At 40.6% G+C, this 26,373-nt stretch overlaps 1 protein-coding gene across 7 annotated transcripts in view; it reads left to right on the forward strand.

Moving 5' to 3' along the window:
* Positions 1 to 22,131, forward strand: part of Fam76b (family with sequence similarity 76, member B) — a 27,494-nt gene extending 5,363 nt beyond the window's left edge. The window contains exons 5-11 of one of the 7 annotated variants that reach the window (XR_001779022.2): positions 416 to 615; positions 3,329 to 3,376; positions 3,547 to 3,627; positions 4,103 to 4,160; positions 4,281 to 4,416; positions 7,084 to 7,185; positions 11,473 to 13,974. Coding sequence is in view for 4 of the 7 variants with exons in the window: in XM_030244637.1 (XP_030100497.1) it covers positions 416 to 615; positions 3,329 to 3,376; positions 3,547 to 3,627; positions 4,281 to 4,416; positions 7,084 to 7,185; positions 11,473 to 11,562 (657 nt within the window). In the remaining 3 variants the exon portion in view is untranslated. Of the gene's footprint in view, positions 1 to 415; positions 616 to 3,328; positions 3,377 to 3,546; positions 3,628 to 4,102; positions 4,417 to 7,083; positions 7,186 to 11,472; positions 13,986 to 22,089 lie in introns of those variants that run through there. The other 6 variants (XR_003948022.1, XR_003948021.1, XM_011242612.3 and 3 more) reach the window with 6 other exon arrangements.
* Positions 22,132 to 26,373: the final 4,242 nt, after the last annotated feature.

Consider the following 26,373-nt stretch of genomic DNA (forward strand, 5'->3'; position numbering starts at 1 on the left):
GCCCTGGAACTGGAGTTATAGGTGGTTGTGAGCCACCATGTGGGTGCCAAGAACTGAACCTGGGTTCTCTGTAAGAGCAAAAAAAATACACTTAACTCCTGAGCCGTCTCTCCAGCCCCTGTTGTACTTACCTTCTAGACTAAATAAAAGCAGTGTCTCTCAAAATTAAAAATAATTTAAACAGTACTGGAGGTCTGTAAATCAGTTCTCGTAGCTAATTTTATAATCCTCTTACAATATTATTCAAAACATCAAATGTGTTAATTAAAAAGATCTGCATATGTACATTTATTCTGGAATTTCATGAAAGGCGGAGTGCTGCACACACGGAGTGGAGTATGATTGCCGTTGAGTTGTTTGCTGGACTCGCTGGAGCCAGTTTGCAAGTGCACTTACGCAGCTGTTTTCCTCAAAGGTTGATGGGAAGTTGCTGTGCTGGCTCTGCACCTTGTCATACAAGAGAGTTTTACAGAAGACAAAAGAACAGAGGAAGAGTTTGGGGTCTTCACATTCTAACTCCTCATCTTCATCTCTTACTGAGAAAGACCAGCACCATTCTAAACACCACCACCACCACCACCATCACCATCACCGCCACAGCAGTGGCCACCACAAGTAAGCACTTTGAAATCCTTTGTCACAGCGTTCCGGCCATTGCTGTGGTTTTTTCACTGGTATTTATGATCTTAGCTCCATGTGCTGGTAAGATGCTAGGCCAGTTTCTGTTGCACTTGATGTCTTGCTTTTCTTATCTGGCTGTGCCCCAATTATATACTCTGAAAGATTTCCACACAATATATTCAGTGGTAATTAAAGTCGTACAGAATTCATTTATAAAACCATCCTGTGTGGAAATCAAAATATATCAGCGTTGCCATTTCACTTATGCAAATTAACAAAAGCTTCCATTTAAAGATAACTTTAGGTTTTATTTATATAAACTTAATTTATTTTTTAATCTTCTGGGTATGTGCATGACAGCTCAAACTTGGAAGATAGATAATGACTTTGTAAAAGCAGTTTGGTCCTTCTACCTCATGTGACTTCCAGAGATGACGCTCAGGTTGAAGGCCTCATGGGAAACCCTTGTTTTCTGTCCAAGTATTTGAAGTTTATTTTACTTGCCATTTGTTTATCTCAGTAAAAACATATTTAAAGCAGTGTAGAGAATCCTTTCAGAGAACAGACTTTAACATCATTTGTGACAAGTAGAAACTTTTGTTGTAAGGATTGAACCCAGGTCTCCTCCTTTGTGCTAAGCACAGGCTCTACTGTTAAGCTATAGGCCCAGCCCCTATAGAAACATTATTAATCTTGGAGGTTCCAAAGTGTAAGAGACAGTATTTTTTAACTATGGGTACTTTGTTTTATACTTTTGTTGCTTGTTGGTTTTTTGTTTTTTTTTTAAAGCATAGGTGGTATTGTAATACTTCAAATATAACATCTTACTTAGTTTTTAAAGTGATGTACGGAGAAATTGTGCAGTAGTAATGTCTTAACTGTGTGTATGATTAAGAAGTTTTTAAGATGTAATTTTAGTGTTTGAAGAAAAAAAACTAAAACAAATTTATTTGTAAATGAGAATTGCAAATGGTATGATGTATACTCATTTTTCAGAAGAATTTGTTTTTTTTCTCTAAATTTTACTACGCATCTTTAGAATTTCAGATAGTTATTTAAAATACGATTTTATGTGCAGGAATCAAATGGCTTCTACATTTTGCAACACAAAAGTTTTAGCTTATCTGCCAGCAAATACTTCCTAGATGATGAGGATTCATTGACCCCGTGGGGTTTGCTGCTGTGTTGTACTGTTTCCTAGGGTTGCAGTCACAGACTGCATGCACTGACAAGGAGAAAGAAAAGGTGGGGTTTTAGATTGGAATAGCCAAGGAGTGAGGAGCACAAGCCTCCGTTCTGTTTCTTGCTTTAAGAAGAATGTTTAAAAACTCTCGTAAGCTCTGTTCCCCAGATTCTAGAACGTCTTCTTCCCGGGCTGGCTTTCAGAAGGATTTTTCCTAGCATAATGGGAAAAAACAAGATGTAGATGTAGGTGCAACGTGTAATCTTTTAAAAGGATAACAGTTTTCTAACAAAAGGGGAAAAACACAATGCTGACTTACTGTTTTTTTTTCTCTTTTGGAGGGGTACTTAAGAAATACAGTTACATTGTTCCCCTGTTATTCACAAGAGAAAGGTTCCAAGTCCTTTGGATAGGAAACTCCAAAGTGCCCCAGTATCCTTTATGATATGGTCTAGTTTTTCCATGACCTGTACCGTAAGTGATCTGTAGATTACTTACAATACCTAACACAATGGATACAATTAGAACTCATTGTTGACTATGTTGTTTATGCAGAAAAGACAACAAGTTCAGTGTTGTTCACTGCAGCAACCACTGTAGGCTGACCTACATATTCTCTGCAGTTAATTGGCTTCTCAGATACAGAACTGTCAATACATGGGGCTGGTGGTACAGTTTTTTATCTGATAACTAAAGACCATATTATGAATAGACAGGCCAGTTTGTTGGGTCCTGTCTTAAGTTGAGTAAATCAGAAAGAACCGCGTATGATAGATAAAGGTTGATGATGAAAGGCCATCAGAGCAGGGCTTAGCACTGAATTCAGTTTGGATCCAGGAGTTCCTGATAAATCATTACTGTGCTGTTGCTACTTCAGTAATTTCTTAAGTTGAATAAATATGTATTTCTAACTCACAGGTTATGTAGTAGTTATTAATACTACAGAAAAATGGAAAGGAAGTCATAGTATTATGAGTGAAACCATTTGTCTTTCTGAAATCTTCCAATATGATGAGTGTGACTTTTGTGCACTGACAAAGAGATATCTATAGACTTGGGGGAGGCTGCTTAGGGAGACTAAGAGGAAGTGAAAGAAGCTACTTCCTAGTCCGACATGGCACAGGATTCTTAGCAGCTTGAGTCATATCAAGTTTATCTGCGTTTAGGATAACCATGCCAATGCAGACTTCTGTATAGTATAGCCAGGGCAGTTGACATAATCATTCCTCGATTCTTACATGGTCCTGCTGTGGCCTTGTGCTCATGTACTCCAAAACTGAGTACAACTTTAAATTGAGTTATTGGAAATCTTAAAGAGAAGAGACAATCTACCATTGTCCATGTGTGTAAAAAATTTAAGCTGGCTAGTAATAATTTGATTAGAGTTTATCCTATTTAAATGTGATGTGTTCCATATATCAGCTTATATAGCTACTGTGAGCAGTAGATTTGCAATAGTTTGATTCTTTTGGGAAAGAATATCTTAAATAAATATGACCAGATGTTACTCGTGTTATTTTTCAGAGTCAGCAGTCTAAGTCCTGAGCAGGAGCAGGGACTGTGGAAACAGAGGTGAGTGCCGGTGTGTGTGGTGTGAGGTGCACTTGCGTAAACCAGCCTCTCTAACGTGCTGTTTAGATTGGAAAGGAACTGTGATGATGAGTGGTTTTTCAGAGGATGAGTAGCTTATACGTTGATACCTCTGTTTCATTTTAATCATTTTTGCTAATTTTTGCTTTCAGCCATAAATCCTCTGCAGCAATTCAGAATGAAACTCCAAAGAAAAAGCCCAAGTTGGAATCTAAGCCATCTAATGGAGATAGGTAAAAATGAATGTCTTTAGTGCTGTGAAAACTGAACTTAATTGAGTAGTTCTGGTTAATTATCAATTATTATTACATATTTTATATGAGAATAGAAACATGGGTCTCACACACTGACTTTTTTAAGTCACCTTGGAGAGTAAAACATACAAATCAGTTAAGAAAACTTTAATTTTGGCAATAAAGTGGCACTGAACTATGTTATTATAACTGGGGAATAAATTTGGGTTCTGAGGAAAGAACAAATCTGAATAGAGAACATTACTGTAGTTGTTCTTCAAGGAAAACACAAATCTGACTGTGGTAGTTTTCAGTTGACCTGCTTAGCAAATGTTTTGATTAAAAATATGAGTGTGACTTTGTTTTTAGTTCATTAGCCAACGTTTGCTGATGTTACTGTACAAATTGGCTGCCTATTGCTTTACACTAGAAGTATTGACCCCCTAAAAGCTAATACTGAATTATATTTCTGCAGGTGTATGTAATGTGTGCCATTAGTAAGGTAATTTGCCAGTTGCATCCATTTCTGTCAGGTACATATTTTTTTGCATTAGCCTTAAGGATGTTTGTGGAATTGTCTAATTTATGCAATTTGAGCATCTGCAGATTTTCCTTCTACTTTATGTAATTCCGTTTTACTTTTTTCTTTTTAGTAGCTCTATAAATCAGTCAGCAGATAGTGGGGGAACAGACAATTTTGTCCTTATCAGTCAACTGAAAGAAGAAGTGATGTCACTTAAACGTCTCTTACAGCAAAGAGACCAGACTATTTTGGAAAAAGATAAAAAGGTGAGAGTACAGTTCACTGAAGCTTGATAAGATTTGCATCTTGACTTTTATTTAACCTTTGCAAATTTTCTTTAGTTATTTGGTGATGTTTGCAATGCATGACTTTTACAAGACAAACTATAGAAGCCCAAATTGAAGTCTAAGCCATCTAATGAAAATAAGTAAAAATGGTGTTTTAGAATGTTCATAGTTCTAAGAGAACTAATTATAGTAGTAATATTTTGAGCATTAGTTTTCAGGTAGCATGCACATTTAAAGTAGATCTAATATCTTAATCTTAAAATGAGATATAAATGGAATATTTAAATCATTGTGGTTTTAAGGTAATTGAAAACAGTCTTTGATGTGTATTGACCATGTCTCTGTGTCAAGCCGATGAGAAGTAGTAATACTCTAATGTCCTGTGGTAGTGATAGTAATCAGTATAATCTGGAAGAGGTGGGTGTGCTTACTCGCTTTGTAGTTATTTAGCCACATTCAGGATGAAATCCCGATCCTGGCCATTTCTGTGTGGCCTTAAGTAGAACATGTTCCTTAGTTGAGGCCTTGGTTTCTCACTTTATAGATTTGCACTTCATGCTACTTGATGGCTGGCTGTGATGATCATGTGTGCGAGAAGGATTTCCTGCAGCTCTTGGCACGTGTAAATGCTGTGTTGATGCTGCTGTTTATGGCCATGGGAGAGACCTTACTGCACACTTAGGATACAGACAAGCATTCACTGGGAAAATAGTGAAAACGTTAAAAACAATTTTTAATGACTCCTAAAAAACATTAATTGTATTTTTTAGCAGACGTGAACATTTTAAAAACCTAGAATCTTTAAAGTGGCTTGTCATCAGCAAAAAGAGATGGAAGTGTAGACGGGTCCAGTGGGGACAGTTAGTCCGCGGGCCTCCGTTCAGCAGCTTCTGTGCTTCGGCTCCCACGCTCCCACACTCACTCTGGTGGTTGATGGCCTTCATTGACTACACTACTTCATTTTCTGTGTTCTGAGCGAGGGTTTCTGTGGGCCTCTGGCGGGCCTGGAACTCCGGACCTGCCTGCCTTCTCCCGAGTGCTGAGATTAGTTTCCTATGTACCACAGTATGAGTAAATTTAGTTTGTGAAAATTGGCACTGGTATGCAAGTTAAACATTGGATAGTTGTAGTTGTCTGTTTTAGGGTTCTTTATGAGTAATAATTTTAAATGAATTTGCTTTTATGAAAATGTGTACACAAAACTTTTACTTTTTACACAAAGCCAAATGTGTCTATATTAACCTTGAACAAAAGTTGAATAAAATGACAGATTTAATGCAAAATAGCAGTAATTATGAACCAGATATTAACAAATTGTAGACCTGTGGTTCTCAACCTTCCTAGTGTTGTGTGACCCTCACCCCACCATGCCAACCATAAGATTATTTTTGTTGCTACTTCAAAACTAATTTTGCTACTGTTATGAGTCATAATGTAAACATCTGTGTTTTTAATGGTTTTAGGTGGCCCCTGCAAAAATGTCTATCAACACCTCTCAATAGGGGCCATAACCCACAGGTTGAAAACTGCTGTTGTAGACCCTTGAACCCTGTACACCCAGCATCGCTGTTGTGTTTAACTGCTTGTTGCAATTTCTTGCTTTAGTGTTTCCTTTAAGGACAGAAAGCACCAGCAAGTTTATAAGTGTATCTAAAGTTAATGATACACTTGCAGGTTTTCTTTTTAGTCTAAAAGGATCAAGTTAGGTTCCTGTCTGTTGTTCTATTGAGTGGCTTCCAAAGCCAGACATTTACTGTACTAAGTTAGAAAGAATCACAGGCAAACAAGCAGACACTATCTTTCCCTTCCAGAAGCTCACAGTCTGGAGGCAGTATATCTACTAAAATAATTATTAAAGTTGATGGTGTCAGAATTGGCATTTCAGAACAGAACTCTCTTTATAATATGCAATACAGACCCAGGAGAGGGACTAAATAAAGCCTTTTCTTTGGAAGAATGAGCATAAAACCCTTCACATTTCTCTTGACTTTTGTGCCTTTTTATTTACTAGGTACTTAGTAATTATGGGGAAAACAAACTCTGAAAGCTTACGTAATGGCAGAAGCTGGTTTTGTGTGGTTCTGTTAGTAGCAACTTAGGCTGTACATTTGAAATCCTATAATGTACTTTTGTTTATGTTAATGAAAGCATTGTCTTGTAGTCTCTGCTTCCTCACATTGACTATATTTTTGTCCTGGTAGGTAAATGTAGTATAATGGCTTTTTGTACATAATGGACACAAATTACCAATTACAAACACCATTGCCCTTGGTTGATAACCATTGGGTAAAGTGCCTATTATGGAGCCTTTTTCCTTCATTATTGGAGATGATTTTAACTACACGTCTGTTGATTGACTGTGATGTGTATTTAGTTGAAGCAGTTCAGGAGCCATTAAGCTTTACTTTGGCATTCTAGTTATGAAGGTGTGACCAGTTAAGCCCAAAGCAAGTCTCAAAGATCAACCTTGACATTAAAAGCTTAGTGGCAGTGGGTGGGTCAGACAATTGGTCTACAGAAGATGCAGTTGCTACCAACTACCTCTACTTTCATAACAAGTAATGCCTGTTGGAAAGAATATTTAATGTGTCAGTATGTGGACAGATAAGTGTGTACATGAATGCTTTTCTTTTTTTTTAATTTCAGTTAACTGAACTGAAGGCAGACTTTCAATACCAAGAGTCAAATTTGAGGACTAAGATGAACAGTATGGAAAAAGCGCACAAAGAAACTGTGGAACAACTCCAGGTAAATGGGGTTATTTATGTGCGGTGCTAGTCGCAGATTTAAATCTATATTGTAGTGTTTCTTGACTTGAGTAGGTGGCTATTTTTTCCAGTTTTAATTTTGACTTTATAAAGTTTAGATCTTGATCCCATTAAAAGCTTTTGTTGGAAATCACTTGAAAGCTGATTCAGTGCTGACCATGAAAACATGCACACACTAAGTGGGGCTTGCAGAAAATACTGAAGACTCTTCATTTGACTACCGTCCTTTATGACGCTAAGGTGACTCTATACGCTTTAATCGTTCTTCCCATCTCTTTCTGGGTACCCAGACGGGAGGGAGAGAAGGCCAACCTTGTTAGGGGGTTGGGAGGCAGAAACACACGGATCTCTGTGAATTCGAGGCCAGCCTGGTCTACAGAGTGAGTTCCAGGACAGCCAGGGCTACACAGAGAAGCCTTATGTCAAAACCTCCCCTGCACAACTGCCCCCAAAAGCCAGGTCTCCAGACCATGGTTGAAGGGCTTTCATGCTGTGTATGTGTTCTCCAGACCAAGACAGTACTTGATTGTATTGAAAGTGTATCAGGTATTGAGTATATTTAATAAATACTAGTGTATTTAATGTAGATAAATAGGTCTTAAATATACGGAACAACTGAACAGTGGGAGCTGAGAGTCACTAACAAAGAGGGTAGATAGTGAACATCAACATAGAAAGGGGCTACTCCCTCATTACAACTTGGTTTGGTTTGGTTTGGTTTGGTTTTGGTTTTCTGAGACAGGGTTTCTCTGTGTAGCCCTGGCTGTCGTGGAACTCACTTTGTAGACCAGGCTGGACTCGAACTCAGAAATCTGCCTGCCTCTGCCTCCCGAGTGCTGGGATTAAAGGCGTGCACCACCACGCCCGGCCCTACAACTTGTTTTTAACTATTCTATAAATTGAGGCATAAAACCATAACACATTGATTCGTGTTCTGTAGTTTGTACATTGTGACATTTATAGAGTTAATCTCTTAAACATAGAGATGATGTCATATTCAGAGTTCAGGCTTGAGGGGAGAGTGCAGCTTTGAAGGGAGTGCATGAATTTTCCTTCATTTGTATGTTTTGTTTTCTGAATGTTTCCCCTATTAAAGCAAGGTATATTTTCTGTTGCTTGTGTGGTTTGGTGTGTGTCGTAATTGAATAGACTTTACATGCTTCTTGGGATCCACATGTATATTCCTTGCTTCCCATTTTTACTAGTGACAGGAATTTGTAAAGGAACCATTGTAGAACCAGGGCATAGTGTATCCAAGTAATTGCTGCATGTGTGGAGATTTGTGGCAATGCATTTGCCCTCCCTCCTTGAAGATTGCCCATCTTGAGCTGGGCCTCTTGTGCATTACTTACTATTTTTACCCATCAGCAATTACTTTGTTTTATTATATTCTTAAGTTATGTTGAATGATCCCCTGAGATATAATCAACCTTATGTAACAGAAGCGCTGAAATAAAAACTCTAAGTTACAGAGTAACTATAATAATGGTAAGCACTTCCTAGGTCTGACTTAACCTGGTATGTTCTTCCAATGCGCCAGAGAACAGTTCCTTTTGTTAAAGTGAATTGCAAGAGAACCATTTTATTTTAGCCTGGTTGGTGTCTTCAGCCCACTTCCTCTTAACTGAGTTTTTCTATGCTACCATAGCAGCTACTCATACAGAAGGGAAGGTACAGTTAATTGTTTTGTATGTCATGTTCATATTTGCTTCTTATAATAGCTGAGTGATGAGTTGCCCCAAATTACAGGTGAAACCAGTCACATAAGTAGTAGGCGAGACATAGACACTACATTGTGTGCCTCAGGCTTACTTGTTCATTCTGAGGAATGTCTTGCATCAGCTCACACCTCAGGTTACTTGGGTATCCGAATGTCCTCCTAATCAGCTGCTTCCCTATACACTTTGAGTTCTGCTAGAGACCCGCTACGGCTAAGTGTAGCTACTGACCTTAGTAGCAGTTGCTGTGGTGAGTATACCTAGTTAAATCTCTCCTTATCTCTTTCATTTGTTTGCTTTTTTTTTGAGTTGGAGCTTCACTATGTATCCCAGTTTGGCCTCAAACTCATCATCCTCCTTTAGCCTCCAAGTGCTTGGTTTGTACCCCTTACTCCTTCCTACCTGTTTCCTTAGTCTTTTATGATACAGAGAATTTAATGGTTAACAAAATTATCTTGCTCCAATAGATCTTTTAAATATTTTTAAACTATCAAACCTAAGAATACAAACTGAAATTCATCCCCCCAAATGGTATTAAATCCAAAGTACCAATAATGCCAAGTAAAAATTCTGTTCTTTCGTAAGACAAGCTAAAGGGAAGGGAAATTATGTGTGAGTGTTGTTGTGTGCAGGTCACAGTACCATGTTTTTTTCAACTCCCAGAGTCTCTTGTTAGGGATATGACTTATCTTCCAGTTAAGTCATAGGTAAGTAGAGCCTGGAGATGATAGGCAGGGTCTGTGTAGTTCCTTCCTTTATTTAGGCTGACATTTTTAAATGTTTCTAACTTAAGTATTGCAATAATTGCATTGACTTTTGTAGGGTGCAAAATAAGTATTAGAATAAAATTTCAATGTATACACTTAATCTCTGCAATATACAGCTTATCTGCAATGTAAAGCTTATATTGCAAGGACTCAATAACAACCAATGCACTATTCTTCTTAAAGCCTTTGTCGTATATAATTTATCAACAAAATACTGCTGTCACTGGGAGACTAGCTACATATCTATTCTTCTAGTTCTTGCATTTTATTCTAGGAAAGAAACATATAAGTTCATTTTTTTTTTCCTTGATTGAAAGCAGAGTTTTAATTATTTGGTAAGCCAGGGTAAATGGTTGCTCCTAACTGCCTGCCTCTGCAGCCCTGGCTAGGGCCTTTCTGTGTCCTTCCCTGCTCTGCACTCCACAATTTATTTCTTGCAAGTGAGTCTATTGTAATTAATGTTAAATAATATAGTTACACTGTTACTAGGATTTGTCAGAGTAATAGTTCATGCTTATGAGTAGTGGAGGCTTCCCCTGAGGATTTTAAAATTGTGTTATAGTTTAGTAGTGCTCAAACGTCATACTGTTTCTGTTGGCTCAGAAACTCAGAGCAGCTTTGATGATTTGTAGTTTTCATGAGGAACTTTCATTACCTAACTTCCCAGAAGCTGCATAGAGTAGCAGAGACAGAAGAATGAGAAAAGACTCGATGAAGTTCCCACTTGTAGATCCCCCAGGAACAACAGCTCTACCAGACGACACCCTGCAGGCAATGTTCTTTCTGATGAGCAGGCATTGTAGAACTAGCTGAAATGTCAGAGCATTGCTACAGTGACATTCTGAATCTTTGGCAGGAGGTGGGGTGGGGTGGGGTGGGTGGGCTATGAAATTAGACCAATAGCAATGGAGGAAAATGGCTTAGGTGACACTAAAGTCAGTATCACGTGGAAGGACCACCTGGGCTTGTGAAAATGTGAAGAGTTGCATCTGACCTCCAGGTCTTAGAACCAGAGTTTGATTTCCCAGACCCATGTCCAGAAGAGGTAATGAACTCCCTCAAGTTGTCCTTTGACCTTCACATGCATGTGGTGGCCCACACGTGTGCACACAAGTAGATAAGAAAATGTTTAAGGCCGGGCATTGGTGGCACACGCCTTTAATCCCAGCACTTGGGAGGCAGAGGCAGGAGGGTTTCTGAGTTCGAGGCCAGCCTGGTCTACAGAGTGAGTTCCAGGACAGCCAGGGCTACACAGAGAAACCCTGTCTCGAAAAAAAAAGAAAAAAAGAAAAGAAAGAAAAACAAAAAACACAAAAAAAGAAAGAAAATGTTTAATAAGGGCCTTTGGCAAAGTGACACAATGATTTTTACAAACACAATCTCATACTTTTTCTGTATAACAGTAAGCAGCAAATGGAAGACCTCATTTAGCTTGCTAGAAAATTCTCCAAAATAAATATTTGATTCTTCCTTTGTTTTGTTGAAAAACGTGCATTTAGATAGTTTTCATGTTTTAAAGAACCAAAAGTTTTTTCTTGTTTTAGATTTGAAACTTCTAGGGAGCTGGCCACTTGCCATTTGTCTAAGACTGTAGGAGTGGACAAACACTGACGTTTATCAAGAGCTGATACACCAATCAAAGTTCTGCCTATCTAACCTGAAAGAGATTAAATAGACCAACTCATGTATATCATTTTTATATAAATGAAATTATTAAGTAGTAGTTTTCAGCATGACTTACTAGTTCAAATTTTTTAAATCTTGAATTTTTGTCTCTCACAGGCCAAAAACAGAGAACTACTCAAACAGGTTGCAGCCTTGTCTAAGGGTAAAAAGTTTGACAAGAGTGGAAGCGTGCTAACATCTCCCTGAAAAAGTCACTTGTTTAGCATTTCTGCCCAACAGTGTGTACTTGAGGTGTCCTGTGACACCCTTAGATTCTGTGCAGTGGAAAGATATTTTTACATGCCAAATTAATTGGTATGTCTCCTATTCACTTTTGTAACTTACACACAGCATTTTTTAAGTTGTAAACATGCAGATAAAACTTCAGCTGGCTTGGAGTGACTTCTTAATTCTTTGATACCGGAACTTTTTTCTAGCAATAGTATTGATGGTGTGGAGTGCACAGGTGCACTGTGTAAAATGCAACATGCAATAATGGAGTGGCTGGCAGAGCAGCAGCAGGGGTGGGGCTTTGCGTTTGTTTAACACTATGCTGTTTTCAAATAAATAGTTTTCCATTTAGAAATGCAAAACTTTTAAACAAGGAAAATGATGGTGAACACTGTTTTTTTGGGAATTGTATTTTTACTTCACATCAACATGAATTTAGAGAATCATGGTGCTTTTATTAAAAGAGCTTCAGAGTATATGTAAATACGTTTTTAAAAGTCACGTCGCTGATATCAGTTAGGTAACCTAACATTTCACTACTGCTCTAGGATTGATGTGCACTGTACAGCATCCGAGGTAAAACGTGGTTTTGTTTTGTAAAAACTGTAGATTTTTACTTACAAGTGCCTTTTTGCCACCTAATGTTTTTATTTATAGGAATGCTGATCTTTTGTACATATGGTTTGTTTTAAAATCATGTTAATAAGTTTGTATATAAGTGCATATGTATATAACCGGATTTCAAAAAGAAATCAAAGTTATTAGTAACATGCAAGATTGCATATTAAGAATTAACTGATAAATGCATATAGACTTTAGGTGATTTTGTGGTTTGCTGCTGTATCATAAGGGAAGCTGTTGGTCATTGAGTTCATTTAATTATGTTGGAATACTTTCCTAAAGATTTAATTTTAACTCCATTTTGATAGAGTGATTTTATTTTTATGTTGTGTGGCTTCGTGTTTATATTTTGTGAGTTACATGTTTTGCTTTATTTTTATATAAAATTTCTTTAAAATTTATAACGTTTCTATAACAGCCCATATATCTGCTTTTTTATAATGTGTTCTAAGTTAATATTTATGTACACCATACTTACTTTGTAAATTTAATACAAATCTGGAAAATTAAATAACTTTTATAATCAAATCCGTGCTTATGTCTGAATAATTGAAATCTGTAAGATTCAGACACTATTTATAAGTAATTTGCCTCAAAAGAATAAAATTGTCTATAAAAGGTTAACATAGTGTGGGATAGATTCTGAGAAATTACAGATCAGCTTCTGATGTTAGTTCTGGCTTCAAGGTGAATTCTAAACCTTCAGGCACTGCTGGCCACACCATATGACTTCTTTCTCTTAGGAATGTGCAGTTACACTTGTTTTCATCAGTCCTGAAAGGTTTATTTTTAGAGAATTGTTTATATGGTCTTCATATCAAAGATTAGTGTTAAGAATACATATAACAATTCATTTTAAATTACTCAGGTTTTAGTAAACTTCCCACAGTAGTTTGCTACAAGTGAAAGGAAATCTACAAGTTCAGAAAGACCTCATTTTCAAGTGACAGTAAGATTGAATTAGTCAGCTTTGGTAAGAGTCAGCTGTGTGCTGTCCTGGGGCCTCAGAAGCACACTCGCTCGCTCACTGTTTTCCACTTTGGTAGACAATGCCTTACTGTGGGGATTCCTGTCTGCAGGATCTGCTGCATTCATAAAGTCCTTATTACATTGCTTTACGTTTTGTTTGATTACAGTTTCTTGGCCAGTTTTCAATCCACAGTAGTCATAATTCTAAATGAACTACAGTAGTTCTGATACCTTGCTGGAGAAGATAGAAACAGAATCCCTCCTCCCCTTTTTAGCTAACATGGAAATTGGAAATCAGTTTAAAATAGTGAAGCTTTGTAAAGTGCAAGGCTAAAACTAAAATTTAGGACTTTACAGTATTCAGCCCTAATCAGACATACTCTTTATTCCATAACTTTATTTTATAACTTAAATTTTTTTTGCAATTGTATAAATTAGTGATTGAGTCTCAGTCCCAGATCTGTAGTGTATTGATCTAATGAATTGATACTCTTTAAACGTGGACCTGTCCAGAGGTACTATGGTGTGCTGTATTGTGCTTTTAGCCTGTTTGCTGCAGTTAGCATATCCCAGTGAGGGTCATATAGACTCCAGTTTATCATGTATTAATAGCCTGTGAATATTACAGTCATTTTTAGAGTATATTGGTCTAAATATGCATTTTCCGATGAGCCTGTTAAGCTGGTCACATGTATAGATTAACAAAATACTGTACCTGTATACATCTGACTGTTGGCATTTTGTACTTTTTTCTAAGCCAATATTTCACAATAAAATATGCCGAAAGCTTTGTGTTGATTCTGCTGTAATGAATGACTGTGATTTGGATGGCAAAAAACACATGTGTGCACGCTTGCGTGCACACACGCACAAATACTAAGTCCTGGGGACCACAAAACTTGGCCTCAGTCTGAAATCGCCATGTTGGCAGGATAGTCATGAATAGGAGGAGCTTGTCATGCCCCTGCCTCCTCCCACTCAGTTCCATTCTGTTCACTAGGTGATCATCTTCCTTCATAGCCCAATGAACTTCTTGAAATCTCCGCTCTTTGCAGTGTATATTGTGTCATTCTGTTGTCTGCATAATCTCCCCACTTCACACTCTTAGCTACATCTGCAAAGCCCCAGAGGTTCGTCTGAGTGCCGTGTGTCCAGGTTTAGTTAGGAATCCCATTATGGACATTTTGGGGTGAGGCACTGAGCATACTGCAAGGATCATGGTTTCCCCTCCTCCCAGTGAAGTCCTAGCTATGAGGGAAATGACTGGGACTGAACATTACAAGGACGCCCTAGCTGGTTCAGTCTGCCTGAGTGAGATGGATAAGCTGATCTGAGCATGTCACTATGAACGGTTACAGAAGATAAACCAATGGAATGAAACAGTCAGTGAATTTATGTATGTAGTTACAATGCAGACAAACACAACCATAAAACTTACACAATAGATTTTGAATATTGGTTATTTTATTATCTTCCAGTATTGGTAATGATACAATTATTCTTTACAAGTCTTTGTGACTCCTATTAAATACTTGGTTTTGATTCAGCTCATGAAAAAAGATGGATGGATTAAAGGTGTGCACCACCATGCCTGGCATGCCCCATTTTTGTGATAGAGCTTAATAAAGCTACACAAATAGCATTGTTTATGCCTGGAGTCCTGATACTTGAGAAACTGAGGCAGGAAAATCACAAGTTTGAGGCCAGCCTGGGCTATGTAATGAGATCCTGACTAAAAAGACAAAGCACTGACACCAACAGCCCCCATGAAATTATACTCAATACATATGTGTTCACTGAAGAAAACACGCACAACCAGTATTCAAGTAAGAAAGTAAAAAGACATCCACGGCTTGATTCTGTTCATCTTCCATTCATGTCTGAGTAGTGGCCATCATCATGCTGCAGTGTAATTTGGTTCCTGTTTCTCGATCATAGTAGAGGGAATCACTGCTATAAAAAAGTATAGGGCTGGACTTGAGATCTGCGGTAGAGCACAGGCAATCACTTTCATGTGCCATGTGCCAGGTCACTGTGAGGAGTCAAAAGTGTGCAAAGATCTGCAAGCATCAGATTGTTGCAGGGAGTGCAGAGTCTGCAAAAGATGGAATTACCAAAGGAAATATGATGCAACTGTGTTCTGTAAACTGCAAAAGTTCAGCTTTCCACACTTGCTGTGACTCCTGCCTTGTTTCTGTACTTGTTCCCCCTTTTATCCCTTTGTTCGAGCTTCCATCCTGTTTCCTTTTAAATTTTAAAAACAATACTCATTTTCTAGTTCATTAAGTGTTATCTGTAAGTCTAGTGCTGCATAAACGTACAATAGATCAGATCTACCTTCCTATTCATACTGTATTCAGTGCAACTTGGCTGGCAGCTCCATTTAGTTGTCTAAGCCTCTTAAACATATTTTACTATTTTAACCTGTGTGTGTGTGTGTGTGTGTGTGTGTGTGTGTGTGCCTCTCCAATGTGAGCCCTAGGATTTGAACTCAGGTTGTCAGGTTTGGTGGCAAGCACCTTTTCCTATTGAACTATCTTGCCAGCCTAAGCCTCTTAAATTTAATGTCCAAAGTTGTGTCCTAGTGCTTAGAAGTACCCAAACAGTCCAAGTGGAAGCCCCTCTTGATGTTCTCACCCTAGATGGAAACAATTCAATTTGTTGGGGCTCAAATCTTCAGTACTGTCCCGGACTCTTTCTCACACTCTGACCGTTCTTTCAAAATTTCTTCCAGCCCTAACTTCATAACATAACCAGAATTTAACTACTCTCCCCATCCCCTTCCATTTCCTCTGGTGACACTTCACTGTCATCATTTCTGAGAGTAATGTCTCCAGTGTTTTTGGACAATCAGGACAGCTAGGGTTGGAGAGGGCCTGCTCTGGGGATCAAGGGAATAAAGATTGGTCTCCTTCCCACATTCCAGCAAACAAAGCCTCCACAACCAAGAGCTGTTAGTAACGGTAGCTGCACGCCTGCATAACGAAGGGCTGTTAGGAAAGGTAGCTGCAAGCTCAGGTTGAGATCTGATCTCAACCTTAAATTAGTGTACCTTAAATTGGTGGCCTGTTAACAACACTGATTCTCATGGTTTTACAGGCCATGTACATGATGAAGGCGCTGGCTGATTCCACTTGTGGAGAGAGCGCCCATTCTCAGGTAGTGGTTTCTCATCACATCTTCAGATAGTGGCAAGTCAAGGGAGTTAGTTGTCTTCTCATATCTCAGGCATGGTCTAACTACACCCCCACCCCCACCCCGCGAACGCCCCCTCCCCCTTTCTGCAGTCATCCCTTGGAAATCCAGCAGAAGGATTTCAAAGAGATAAATACAAACACCTCTAACTGGAAACCCCCAGAATGGGTTTACATTTCAGCTGCCCAATAGCCCAAACACCTTGACTTTAAAACAACTTGTATAAAATTACAGGTCACGCAATGAATCCTGGAGCCATTTTAAGCTTTCTGAAAATTCCTACCAATGTCCACCAGAGGGAGGGCTCTGCTACCAAACCATGCTATCTATGCAGTGGTTTCCTTCTCAGCCAGACCAGCCCTAGGACCTGCTTCAGTAAGAGCAAGCCTAGTTTTTGGTTGTGAGCCTAGCCTTTAAAAGCTGAGTCATCGCCAGCCTAGTGAATTTATAGTTGAATGTTTTCTTATACATGAGAGTGTGTTTCCAGAAATGGTTAAATTTGGATAATTCCATCATATCCCCCAACTCCCAATCAAGTCAACTGATTAGCTCAATAAAAGTGACTTTGAAAGTATCATTTTCTCTTTGGTTGAAGTGCTTTTGAATTCAGAGTTAGTATTTTTAAAATTTCTTTAAGAACATCACACTGGGGCTGGTGAGATGGCTCAGCAGGTAAGAGCACCGACTGCTCTTCCAAAGGTCCTGAGTTCAAATCCCAGCAACCACATGGTGGCTCACAACCATCTGTCACGACATCTGATGCCCTCTTCTGGAGTGTCTGAAGATAGCTACAGTGTAATTACATATAATTAATAAGTAAATTTTTTTAAAAATCACACAATATTTGAACATTTATTTCACTTCCAGTGGTCCCACTAATGCTTAGAGTACAGTGTGTATTTTTGTCCTTTATGTACACCCAAATATCCCTGTTCTTATTGTGCTGGAGGGAAACCCAGGACCTAGCAGACCTGAATTAGAAGTTGCCATCTCCAGCAAAGGCAGTATGCTCTGTGGAAGTGTGGCATGGATAGTGTGCATCACTGTGCTTTTCTGTGGATGCAGCCTAGTGCCATCCAACACACAGCTTGGGCAGCCAAGAAGATGCTCCCATGCTCCCAGTGCCCTCTGCATGAGAAGTGGCATGCTTTGAATCAAGCTGTTGCTTGAGTTAGATGAACGATTCTCAACCTATAGGGAGGGAGTCATTCAACCTTTGAGGGTTGGATGACCCTGGGCACAGCGGTCACCTAAGACCGTCCTGCATATTAAATATTTACATTACAATTTCACAACGGCAAAAAAGACAGTTATGAAGTAGCCGTGAGATAATTCTATTGGTTGGGAGATCACCACAGCATGAGGAACTGTATTAAATGAACACAGCAATAGGAAGGCGAGGGCCACTGCCGTAGATGGTTCTTAAAGGGTCATTGTCTTATGCTTGTTTCTTGTTTTTGCTTTTCTCTATATGGTAAAGCTTCCCTTAGGCATTGCTAATAAGACAGCCTTAGAAACCAGGAATCTTACAGACTGGGCTTCTGTTGCAAATTCTTCTTGTGTTGTTGATTTTTAATGCAGCCCAAATGACTGTGCCTCCTTTGCTATGTGAAAACCTATCAACTATGGGCCAGGATAAGCATGTCAGTTTTCTCAGATGAAATCTTAACCTTTTTTGAGTAAATGTCCAGTGTATAGGCATACTGTAGCAAATGTTCTAGTGTGTTAGCGCTCTGAACAATGCTCCTGGCATGTTACAGCTTGTTCAATGGATAACTTAGATTTCTGGAAGATAGTGAGTTAAACTCGAAATAAGGGGTGGGCCAGATGTGAAGATGGAGCTAAGGCCCTTTGCTGTCTAATGTCTAGTGTGTCTTGGTACCTCGTGACTTTCAGTCTTATATATTTTTATAAGTGATATGTATACACATATTCCTACAATGTTAGTTCACACATCTCTTCAAATGTTTCCAAAGGTTTCTTAGCCTACCAACTAGCATCCTGCCAATAGCCACAGCCCTTCTCCAGCTAGAGCATCTGCCATCTCTCTTCATTTTACTATTTTGGCTTGGCTTGTACCAAAGCAAGGAGACTTAGAGCAGTATTATTAAGTTTTACTTTGTTTTGAGGCAGTTCAGGTTATTGGCCTTGAACTCACTGTAGGCAAGAATGACATTAAACTACTGATTCTGCGGCTTCTACCTTCTACACACTGAGGTTACAGGTGTATGCCACCATGCCCTCACCCATATTCCTGTAACTCCACCTTGGTCTGTCATGGGTTTCTTATCTGGGGTGATTAGATGTGTGTCTCTCCAGAAAATGTCTTGTCACACAACAATGTCATACTCTGTGAAATGTAAGTCATTATCCTGATGTGTCTATTATTAAGCACTTGACATTTTCAAGAAAAATAGACCATTTTAGGAAACAGAAATGGGAACATGGTGTGATCTGACTGTTCAGTAGGCTTGGCATTTGTTGATCTGTGGTGCTATCTGACTTTTTATGGAAGAGTATGCACAATTTTAAAGAATAGTTTATGAATGCTGTGCAGCTTATAGTGTAGACAGTATCAAAAACTAAAGTGAACTTTAATGTTTGAAATCTATATGCAAAACAATATTAAAATTTTTAAATTAGTGCTGGTGAAATGCTCAGAGTCCTTGCAGCTCCCCCAAAGGACCAGAGTATGGCTCCCAGAATGCACTCTGGGCAGCTCACTTACTCCCCTGTTCTATAGCTGCAGGAAATCTGATGCCCTCTTCTGGCCTCCACAGGACTCCACATGGAGATGTGTGTGTGTGTGTGTGTGTGTGTGTGTGTGTGTGTGTGTGTGTGTGTGTTCAGACAGACACACACACAGATAAAACACTAAGCAAACAAACAAACCCTTTCAGAAAGAGTAGCAACCTCACCATGCCAGAGTAGTTGCAAATGCCAGCTTAGGTTGTGGGAGCATCACACAGAGCTTCTCTATCTCTGGCTGTGAAACTGGATATCCTGCCCAGCATTACCACCCACAGTTCCTTCAGGGCCGAGCGGCAGATGTGATGGGTCTTAGAAAGTCACTGAACAATGAAGTAGCTCAGTACCTAAGAAGACACGCAGAACACGTTGTTGCCGTATTTAGTAAGTACCAGTGGAACTGAGGACCATGGGCTGTTTAAGCTGAGTGTTCCTGTCCCTGGCTTCCAGGGGCACACCCAGAGCTGGAGTTCTTTTCACTCATCCACTGGAAACTTCCTAATGGCTTTGAATGTTGATCTTAACCTTCTTTATATGCATTTCTACTCGCATTTTCATTTGACAGCATGGACCAGAAATCAAGCCCTTTTTCTGCTGTGCCTGGGATTGAGCCCAGGGCTTTATATGCACTAGTCCAGCATTGTACCAGTGAGTTACAGACTGGTAGTAAAAAGCTAGCCTTTCTGAATTTGTAAAAGACACAACTGGCTCTCAGATGTACTTTGGTACTTTTGTTGTCAGCACAATGCAAACTGGATTCTCACCAGTGTGTGAAGTATGTTAGCTGTCATTAGCAGGCTCAAAGAGTTTTACAAGTGGGGATCAGCATGAGTTCACCTCCACAGACACCTTGCAAGACTCAGCACCTCAGCATAAGGACCCTCGGAGGGTGGGAATGAAGACCAGGACTGAAGCTGAGAAGAGCATTCCACAGCCTACAGCAAGGCCCCAAAAGCCTAAGTATGGCTGAAGTGAGAGGCCGCCAGGGAGCGGGGGGCGTCATGGAAGTCCCACACAGAACAAACACAGGCCCTCAGCCACTTTCCCAGGCATGATGGCAGATAGGAGATGCCAATAAATACTTTAGAAGAGAGAGAGTGGAGGTAGAGCTGAGATAAGATGCTGCAGAGGGGAACGGCAGGGATGCAGCTACTGTAGAGTGCAGGACCCAGGAAAGATGGAAGGATGAGCTGGATGAAAGACTGATGAAGTCTTAAACTATTTGGAACCTATCAAGGTAGCTATCTGGAGTCTTGCTCACTAGAATAATTAACTCAAGACACTCTGCAATTAATGATGACAGACATGGCTGAAGGCCAGAGTGAGTCAACATGGGAGAGATGGGAATGCCATTACATTTTACAAAGAGATGGTGAGATCTCTAAGTTTACTTATCTGAACTCTCAGCTAAACTAGAGTTACTCAGTGTGTTGTGTTGAGTCATAAGTGTGGAGGGATTTTAATCCTGTAAGCACAGCAGGCAAGGCAGGAACTAGAGAGGTTGTTAATGCATTATCAAGCTGCCGTAAATATGACACACAAGACAAAGCACTTTATTGTGCTCATGGTTTCCCAGGCCTGTGTTCGGGCTTCATGCTCTTCCATACAGCCCAAGCTAGGATGGCTTCTACTTGCTTCACAACAGCTACAGGCTCAGTGGGGAGCTGTGAGGCATCTGGAGCAAACCCAGTGTACTGGCAAGTTTTGTGTCAACTTGACACAGCTGGAGTTACCACAGAGAAAGGAGCTTCAGTTGAGGAAATGCCTCCATGAGATCCAACTGTAAGGCATTTTCTCAATTAGTGATCAAGGGGGAAAGGCCCCTTGTGGGTGGGACCATCTCTGGGCTGGTAATCTTGGGCTCTATAAGAGAGCAGGCTGAGCAAGCCAGGTGAGGCAAGCCAGTAAAGAACATCCCTCCATGGCCTCTGCATCAGCTCTTGCTTCCTGACCTGCTTGAGTTCCAGTCCTGACTTCCTTTGGTGATGAGCAGCAGTGTGGAAGTGTAAGCCAAATAAACCCTTTCCTCCCAACTTGCTTCTTGGTCATGATGTTTGTGCAGGAATAGAAACCCTGACTAAGACACCCAATAACAAAAGACAGAATCACCTAGAAGCATCTTTACACAGGCATAGAAGCTATTGGGGTGGCATTAGGACTTGGTTCTGATGGGACTGCCAATTAGAATTCCTACGTGAGGTCTTTTCATGTAGTTTGATTTTCATGTAATGGTTGACTTGTCCAGAAAACAAAAGTAGAAGCTTCCTGGCTTCCAGTGTGTGTCATACTCTGTCACTTTTCCTGTTTTGTGTTGGTCATAGCAACCCGTGCAGGCACAACAGTGACATAAACAAATTATCTAAGGTCAAATGTCAAATAATTTATAGCCACAGGCAGTCATTAAAGATAGGGTCAACTAGTCAGGGCTTCCTACAGGAAATCAAGGCAGAAGATAAAAGCAGAGCCAGGCTCACTGTAGTTAAAGGGCTCCAGAGGAAGGAAAGGAAAAAGAAGTTCGTGTGAACCTGCCGGTCCCTGAGGCTTCAGCTACATACAGGCCCTGGCTAGATCTGGGGACTTCCCAGGGGGACACCTGGGGCCCCTGATGGTAGGAATGGCCAAGATCAAGTGAACTTGTGGAACCCAGCAGCAAAGACACGGTAGCCAGATGTCATGGAGATGCCAGCAACCCCAGCCCTTGAGAGGCAGAGGCGGTTGGATCCCTGTGAGTTCAAGACCAGGCTAGTCTACATGGTGAATTCCAGCCTAACTGGGGATACACAGTGAGGCCCTGTCTTGAAAAACAAAACAATCATGGACGTTTAAACCAATGAAGCAGAGCACTGGCTGTAATATTTGGGAGACAATAATGGTATTTTTATGTTTAAATAGTAGTTTCATTCTGTTAACATGAGTTCTAGGGCTGGAGATTAGCTCAGTTGGTAAAATTCAGTATTCATGAATCCCTAGGTTCGATCCCTCTCTGGTGCTCCATAAACCAGGCATATGCTGCACACCTGTAATTCCAGCCCTGAGAAGGCAGAAGCCGAGGAATCGGAAGCTCAAGGTCATTATCACCTGCACAGTGAGTGTGAGACCAGCATTGGATATGAGAGAAAAGGGAAAGAAGAGTCCTTCAAAGAAGCGTACTAAGATATGTACAAATACAATGTCATTTCTTAGATTTGCTTCATAATAAGGGAGAGAGGGATCGAGGCATGGAAGAAGCAATATTGGCTGTATGTTGATAATTATCAAAACCAGTAATAGCCATATGGGAGTTCTTTAACGATTTTCTCTCCTTCTATATATGTTTGTAAACTTTCCCACCAGAAAATTATTTTAAAGCATAAACACAAACCCATACATGCATGCTTATACATGCAGGTAAGAGCTAACCTCCAGACAGGATTTGCTGTACTTCACAGAGAAAAGAATAATTTAGAATAACTCATAAAATATTTGCATTTGTCCAAATCAAAAAAAAAAATCTTATAGAGAATTGCAAGGCCTCACCACTACTGAGGAGGATGAATCTAGTCTTTGTGCCTTCTGGCTTCCTTACCACTTCATCATGTCGTGAGAGTCAGCACAGCAGTGGTCTTCACACCCTGGTGCTCCATTCAAAGCTACATAAATTCTCACTCCCCAGAGGCACACATGACCATATACACGCAAAGGCAAGTTTGGGGTGAGTGGGGAGGGGCTCATTTTCATTTGATGTCCATCTTCAGGCCTCACGGTAGGCATACCGAGCTTCCCATGACAGCTAACTTCTCCATCCTTCCCTGCTAGTCAGCTGCCAAACAGCCTGTCGTCTGTCCGACCTGCTCACTTGCTTTGGCCGTGCCTCTTGGCAATAGCCTGAGCACAGCAAAGGGTCTCCTGTCCTATCTTTACAGCCACAGTGCCTCCTACCCCTACAGCACAGTGTTTGAGTTAGTGCCCCCTCTCTGAAACTCTTCCATGGTCTCCCAGTTCACACCTGGCTCAGGGATGTTGTCCTTCATCTACTAGGGGAATGGGACCACCTCCAGAAATCTTTTCCATAACCTGAAGAATCAATCTTCAGGCCTGTGTTCCTGCAGCTGTGTCAGCCTCTCTCTTTTAAATAAAAGCATCCACACCATTTCTATTACACATATTGTCAATCACATGTTGTAATCCAGTTGCCTGTCCTGTTCCTTCTGGAGACGATGTGTTCCTTGGCCACTGGGCCACACTCACTTTATCCCCAGGGAATATCCAGCGCTGGGCACGACACAACACAAGAGAAAAGTAAACAGTTCTTGAGTTAATGAACCAAGGCTTCCATACATACCCCTTGGTGAATTTTTTTAAAAGAGTAAAAACAAACCCAAATTAAAAACCTATAAATACTTGCCAGGTGTAATTTGTCATTCTCCAGAGGTCAATTAGATAGACAATGTTTTGAATGGTCTCTTGCATTGCTCTTGTGCTGACTGGAAGGAGAGAATCCTGTTCTGGTTAATTGTTATTAAAAACTCTCCGATATTATTAGCTATCTTTCTGGAGATGAACTTAAGTCCAAACCTAATTAAAGTGTTCCCTCTAAATGATGGGAAGAGAGGCCCCTGTTCCTCTGTGGATTGGGTAGACATTCTCTTCTGCATTAAACACTAAAGGTAGAACTGCTATTTCCAGCAAGTATTTCCCTAAAAGAACAGGTGTTCTTACCTTGGTTTAAAAAAAAAGCACTAACCCTGAGCAAATCTCCCCAGCACCCCTGGTGTGCAGCCACCCATACACTCCCTCAGTGGGGAACTTGGACTCTGAACAGGTGGATAATCAGGCAGACTATTCTATTAAGAGACTTTTGAGAAGAAAGTGGGGGATTCAGAGCCAGGGATGCTGGTGAGCAAGGGCCACTTGGCAGCAATGGTTGCTCAGTGGAAAGGGTTCAAAACCTCCTCTCTTTTTAATAGACGCCCTACAAACCTCAGCACCTTGAGACTTCTGCTTAGTGATTAAAAGGGACTGCCCTGACCTTTGAAGAGAAAGGTTACGGCTTCGGTGGAATCATGTGACTCTTACTTTAATTGGAAAGCTACATCGCCTAAAGTATAGTAGTGATTAAAACAGTTCTGGCATTATATTTCCAGATGTAACTCAGTTCTAAGGCTGGTCTTGCTTCCTTAGCCCAGAGCACAAGAAATTGGACAGATATGTGTGTAATGGCTCTCTTCAGATTTTGCGCAGCAGTCTAGGTCTGTGGTCCCCGGGAGGAAGAAAACAAACAGTGTGGGTGTCCCAGTGCCTCATCTTACTGTACTTATGCACAGCAGTACTCAGGGGGTCTGAAGGGAGCCAGCTGGTCTGGTCTGGAGAAACAGAAGGGACAGGGGTTGGGGAGGTTCAGATACTTAAATCTTGTAGAACAACAAACCAGAGGCGAGGGAGACATGTAGAAGAGTTGCATGGGAAGTCTGCTTAGGGTCTTACCTCAGCCTGATGCTGAAAAGCAACCGAATTGAGAGTTGGGGTGGAGACTCCTTGGGATGAAGCAAGGAGCCGAGAACAAGTGTGTACAGCACTGAATCACCCAGTGGATAACTGCTGCTTGGTGTAGACTCAGATTTAAACAGTGCTGTGAAGGGAGGTTACACACCTTTTAAGAGGTGCAGCCTTGCTGGATGAAGTACATCACTGGGGGCAGACATTGAGTGTTTATAACATCACCCTAATAGGTTTTCCACTGACACAATATAGGCCAGATCAGACAAGATTCAAAGAAAATGCATACAGGTTTAATTGGTACAACTTCTGATAGCCCCAAAGATCAGGCTGGAGAAGGCAAGCGTGCACGGGATAAGGCAGGGAGGTTTTATAGACCTCAGGCAAGGGGTGATCACATGTCAGCCAGGAGCTGGGACTATACGAAAGTGTTGTCAGAACATGGGCACCTGGGTGGGCACTTGGGTAGGTTGGCCATGTTAGAATGGCATGGAGTTTTCCAGTGTGGATGAGATTGTAGAAGGATGGCAGATGGAGTTTTCCCAGCTTGTGCAGAGGCAAGTAGTGGGCTCCAGTCAAACACACACACTTTGTTTGTTCTCTGTTTCTTGGTGTTTCTCTGACCAGCCATTTTCCCACTCCCGCCACTTGCTGTTGTGCCTTCCTAACATTACAGACCCTTCCTTTGAAACCTTAGCCATGTAAAAACTTCCTTTTGTAAGTTACTATTTGCTGTGGTGATTATCACAGAGATGGAAAGGTAACTAACGTGTCCATTAATTTACTTTAGCCTTTCCCTTGCATTTGGGTACAAGGAGTGCATGGCTCCTAGCTAACTTTACAATTCGACAGCAGGTATGAGAATTTTTGTATCAATGCTAAGGAGATGGCTCAGTGCTTGGTACGATGAATAATGATGGGTGATGTGCTTGCTAAGAATGCAGATGGGCATTCCATTGGGTAATTCCATTGGGAGACAGAGACTCTCCAACCAGCAAGCAAAGTTCCAGGTTCAGTGAGAGAACATGCCTCAGAAAGTGGAGTCGAGAGTTACTGAGGCAGACAGAAAATATTGTTCTTTGGTCTCCACACAGGCATGTGTGGATGTATGCACACCTATACACATACCTGCACATGCATACACATCACGTGTACACGCATAGACACAAATGCCTTGCTGCATACATTTAGAAAGTGCTTCTTAGTAAACTCAAATGCATTTCTGGTACAGATTTCGTTAGCAGTACTTTGAGCTTCTATACAGAAAGCAATACAATTATTTTTCTATTTATTTATTTATTTATTTATTCATTCATTCATTCATTTATTCATTTATTCACATTACATCCAGATCACAGCCCCACTCTCTCCTCTCCTCCCAGTCCCACACAAGTCTCCCCTGTTACCCCTTCTCCTTCTCAGAGACAGGGAAGTATCCCCCCCCCCCCCCGCGCCATGAGTACCACCCAACCCTAGGACATATAGTCCCTGCAGGACTAAGCACTCTTCCACTAAGGCGCAACCAGGTAGTCCAGCTCGGGGAAGGGTGATCTAATGGGAGGGAACAGAGACTGAGACAACCACCACTCCAATTGTTAGGAGACTCATATGAAAACAAAGTTGCACTTATGCTATAAATGTATAGGGGGCCTAGATCCAGCCCATGCATGCTCTTTAGTTCAGTATCTGTGAGCCCCCATGGGCCCAGGTTAGTTGATTCTGTAGGTCTTCATGTGGTGTCTTTGATCCCTCTGGCTCTCTCCCAGTTTTCCAAGTAAA

Source organism: Mus musculus, chromosome 9, assembly GCF_000001635.26.
Source record: "Mus musculus strain C57BL/6J chromosome 9, GRCm38.p6 C57BL/6J".
Classification (NCBI taxonomy): domain Eukaryota; kingdom Metazoa; phylum Chordata; class Mammalia; order Rodentia; family Muridae; genus Mus; species Mus musculus.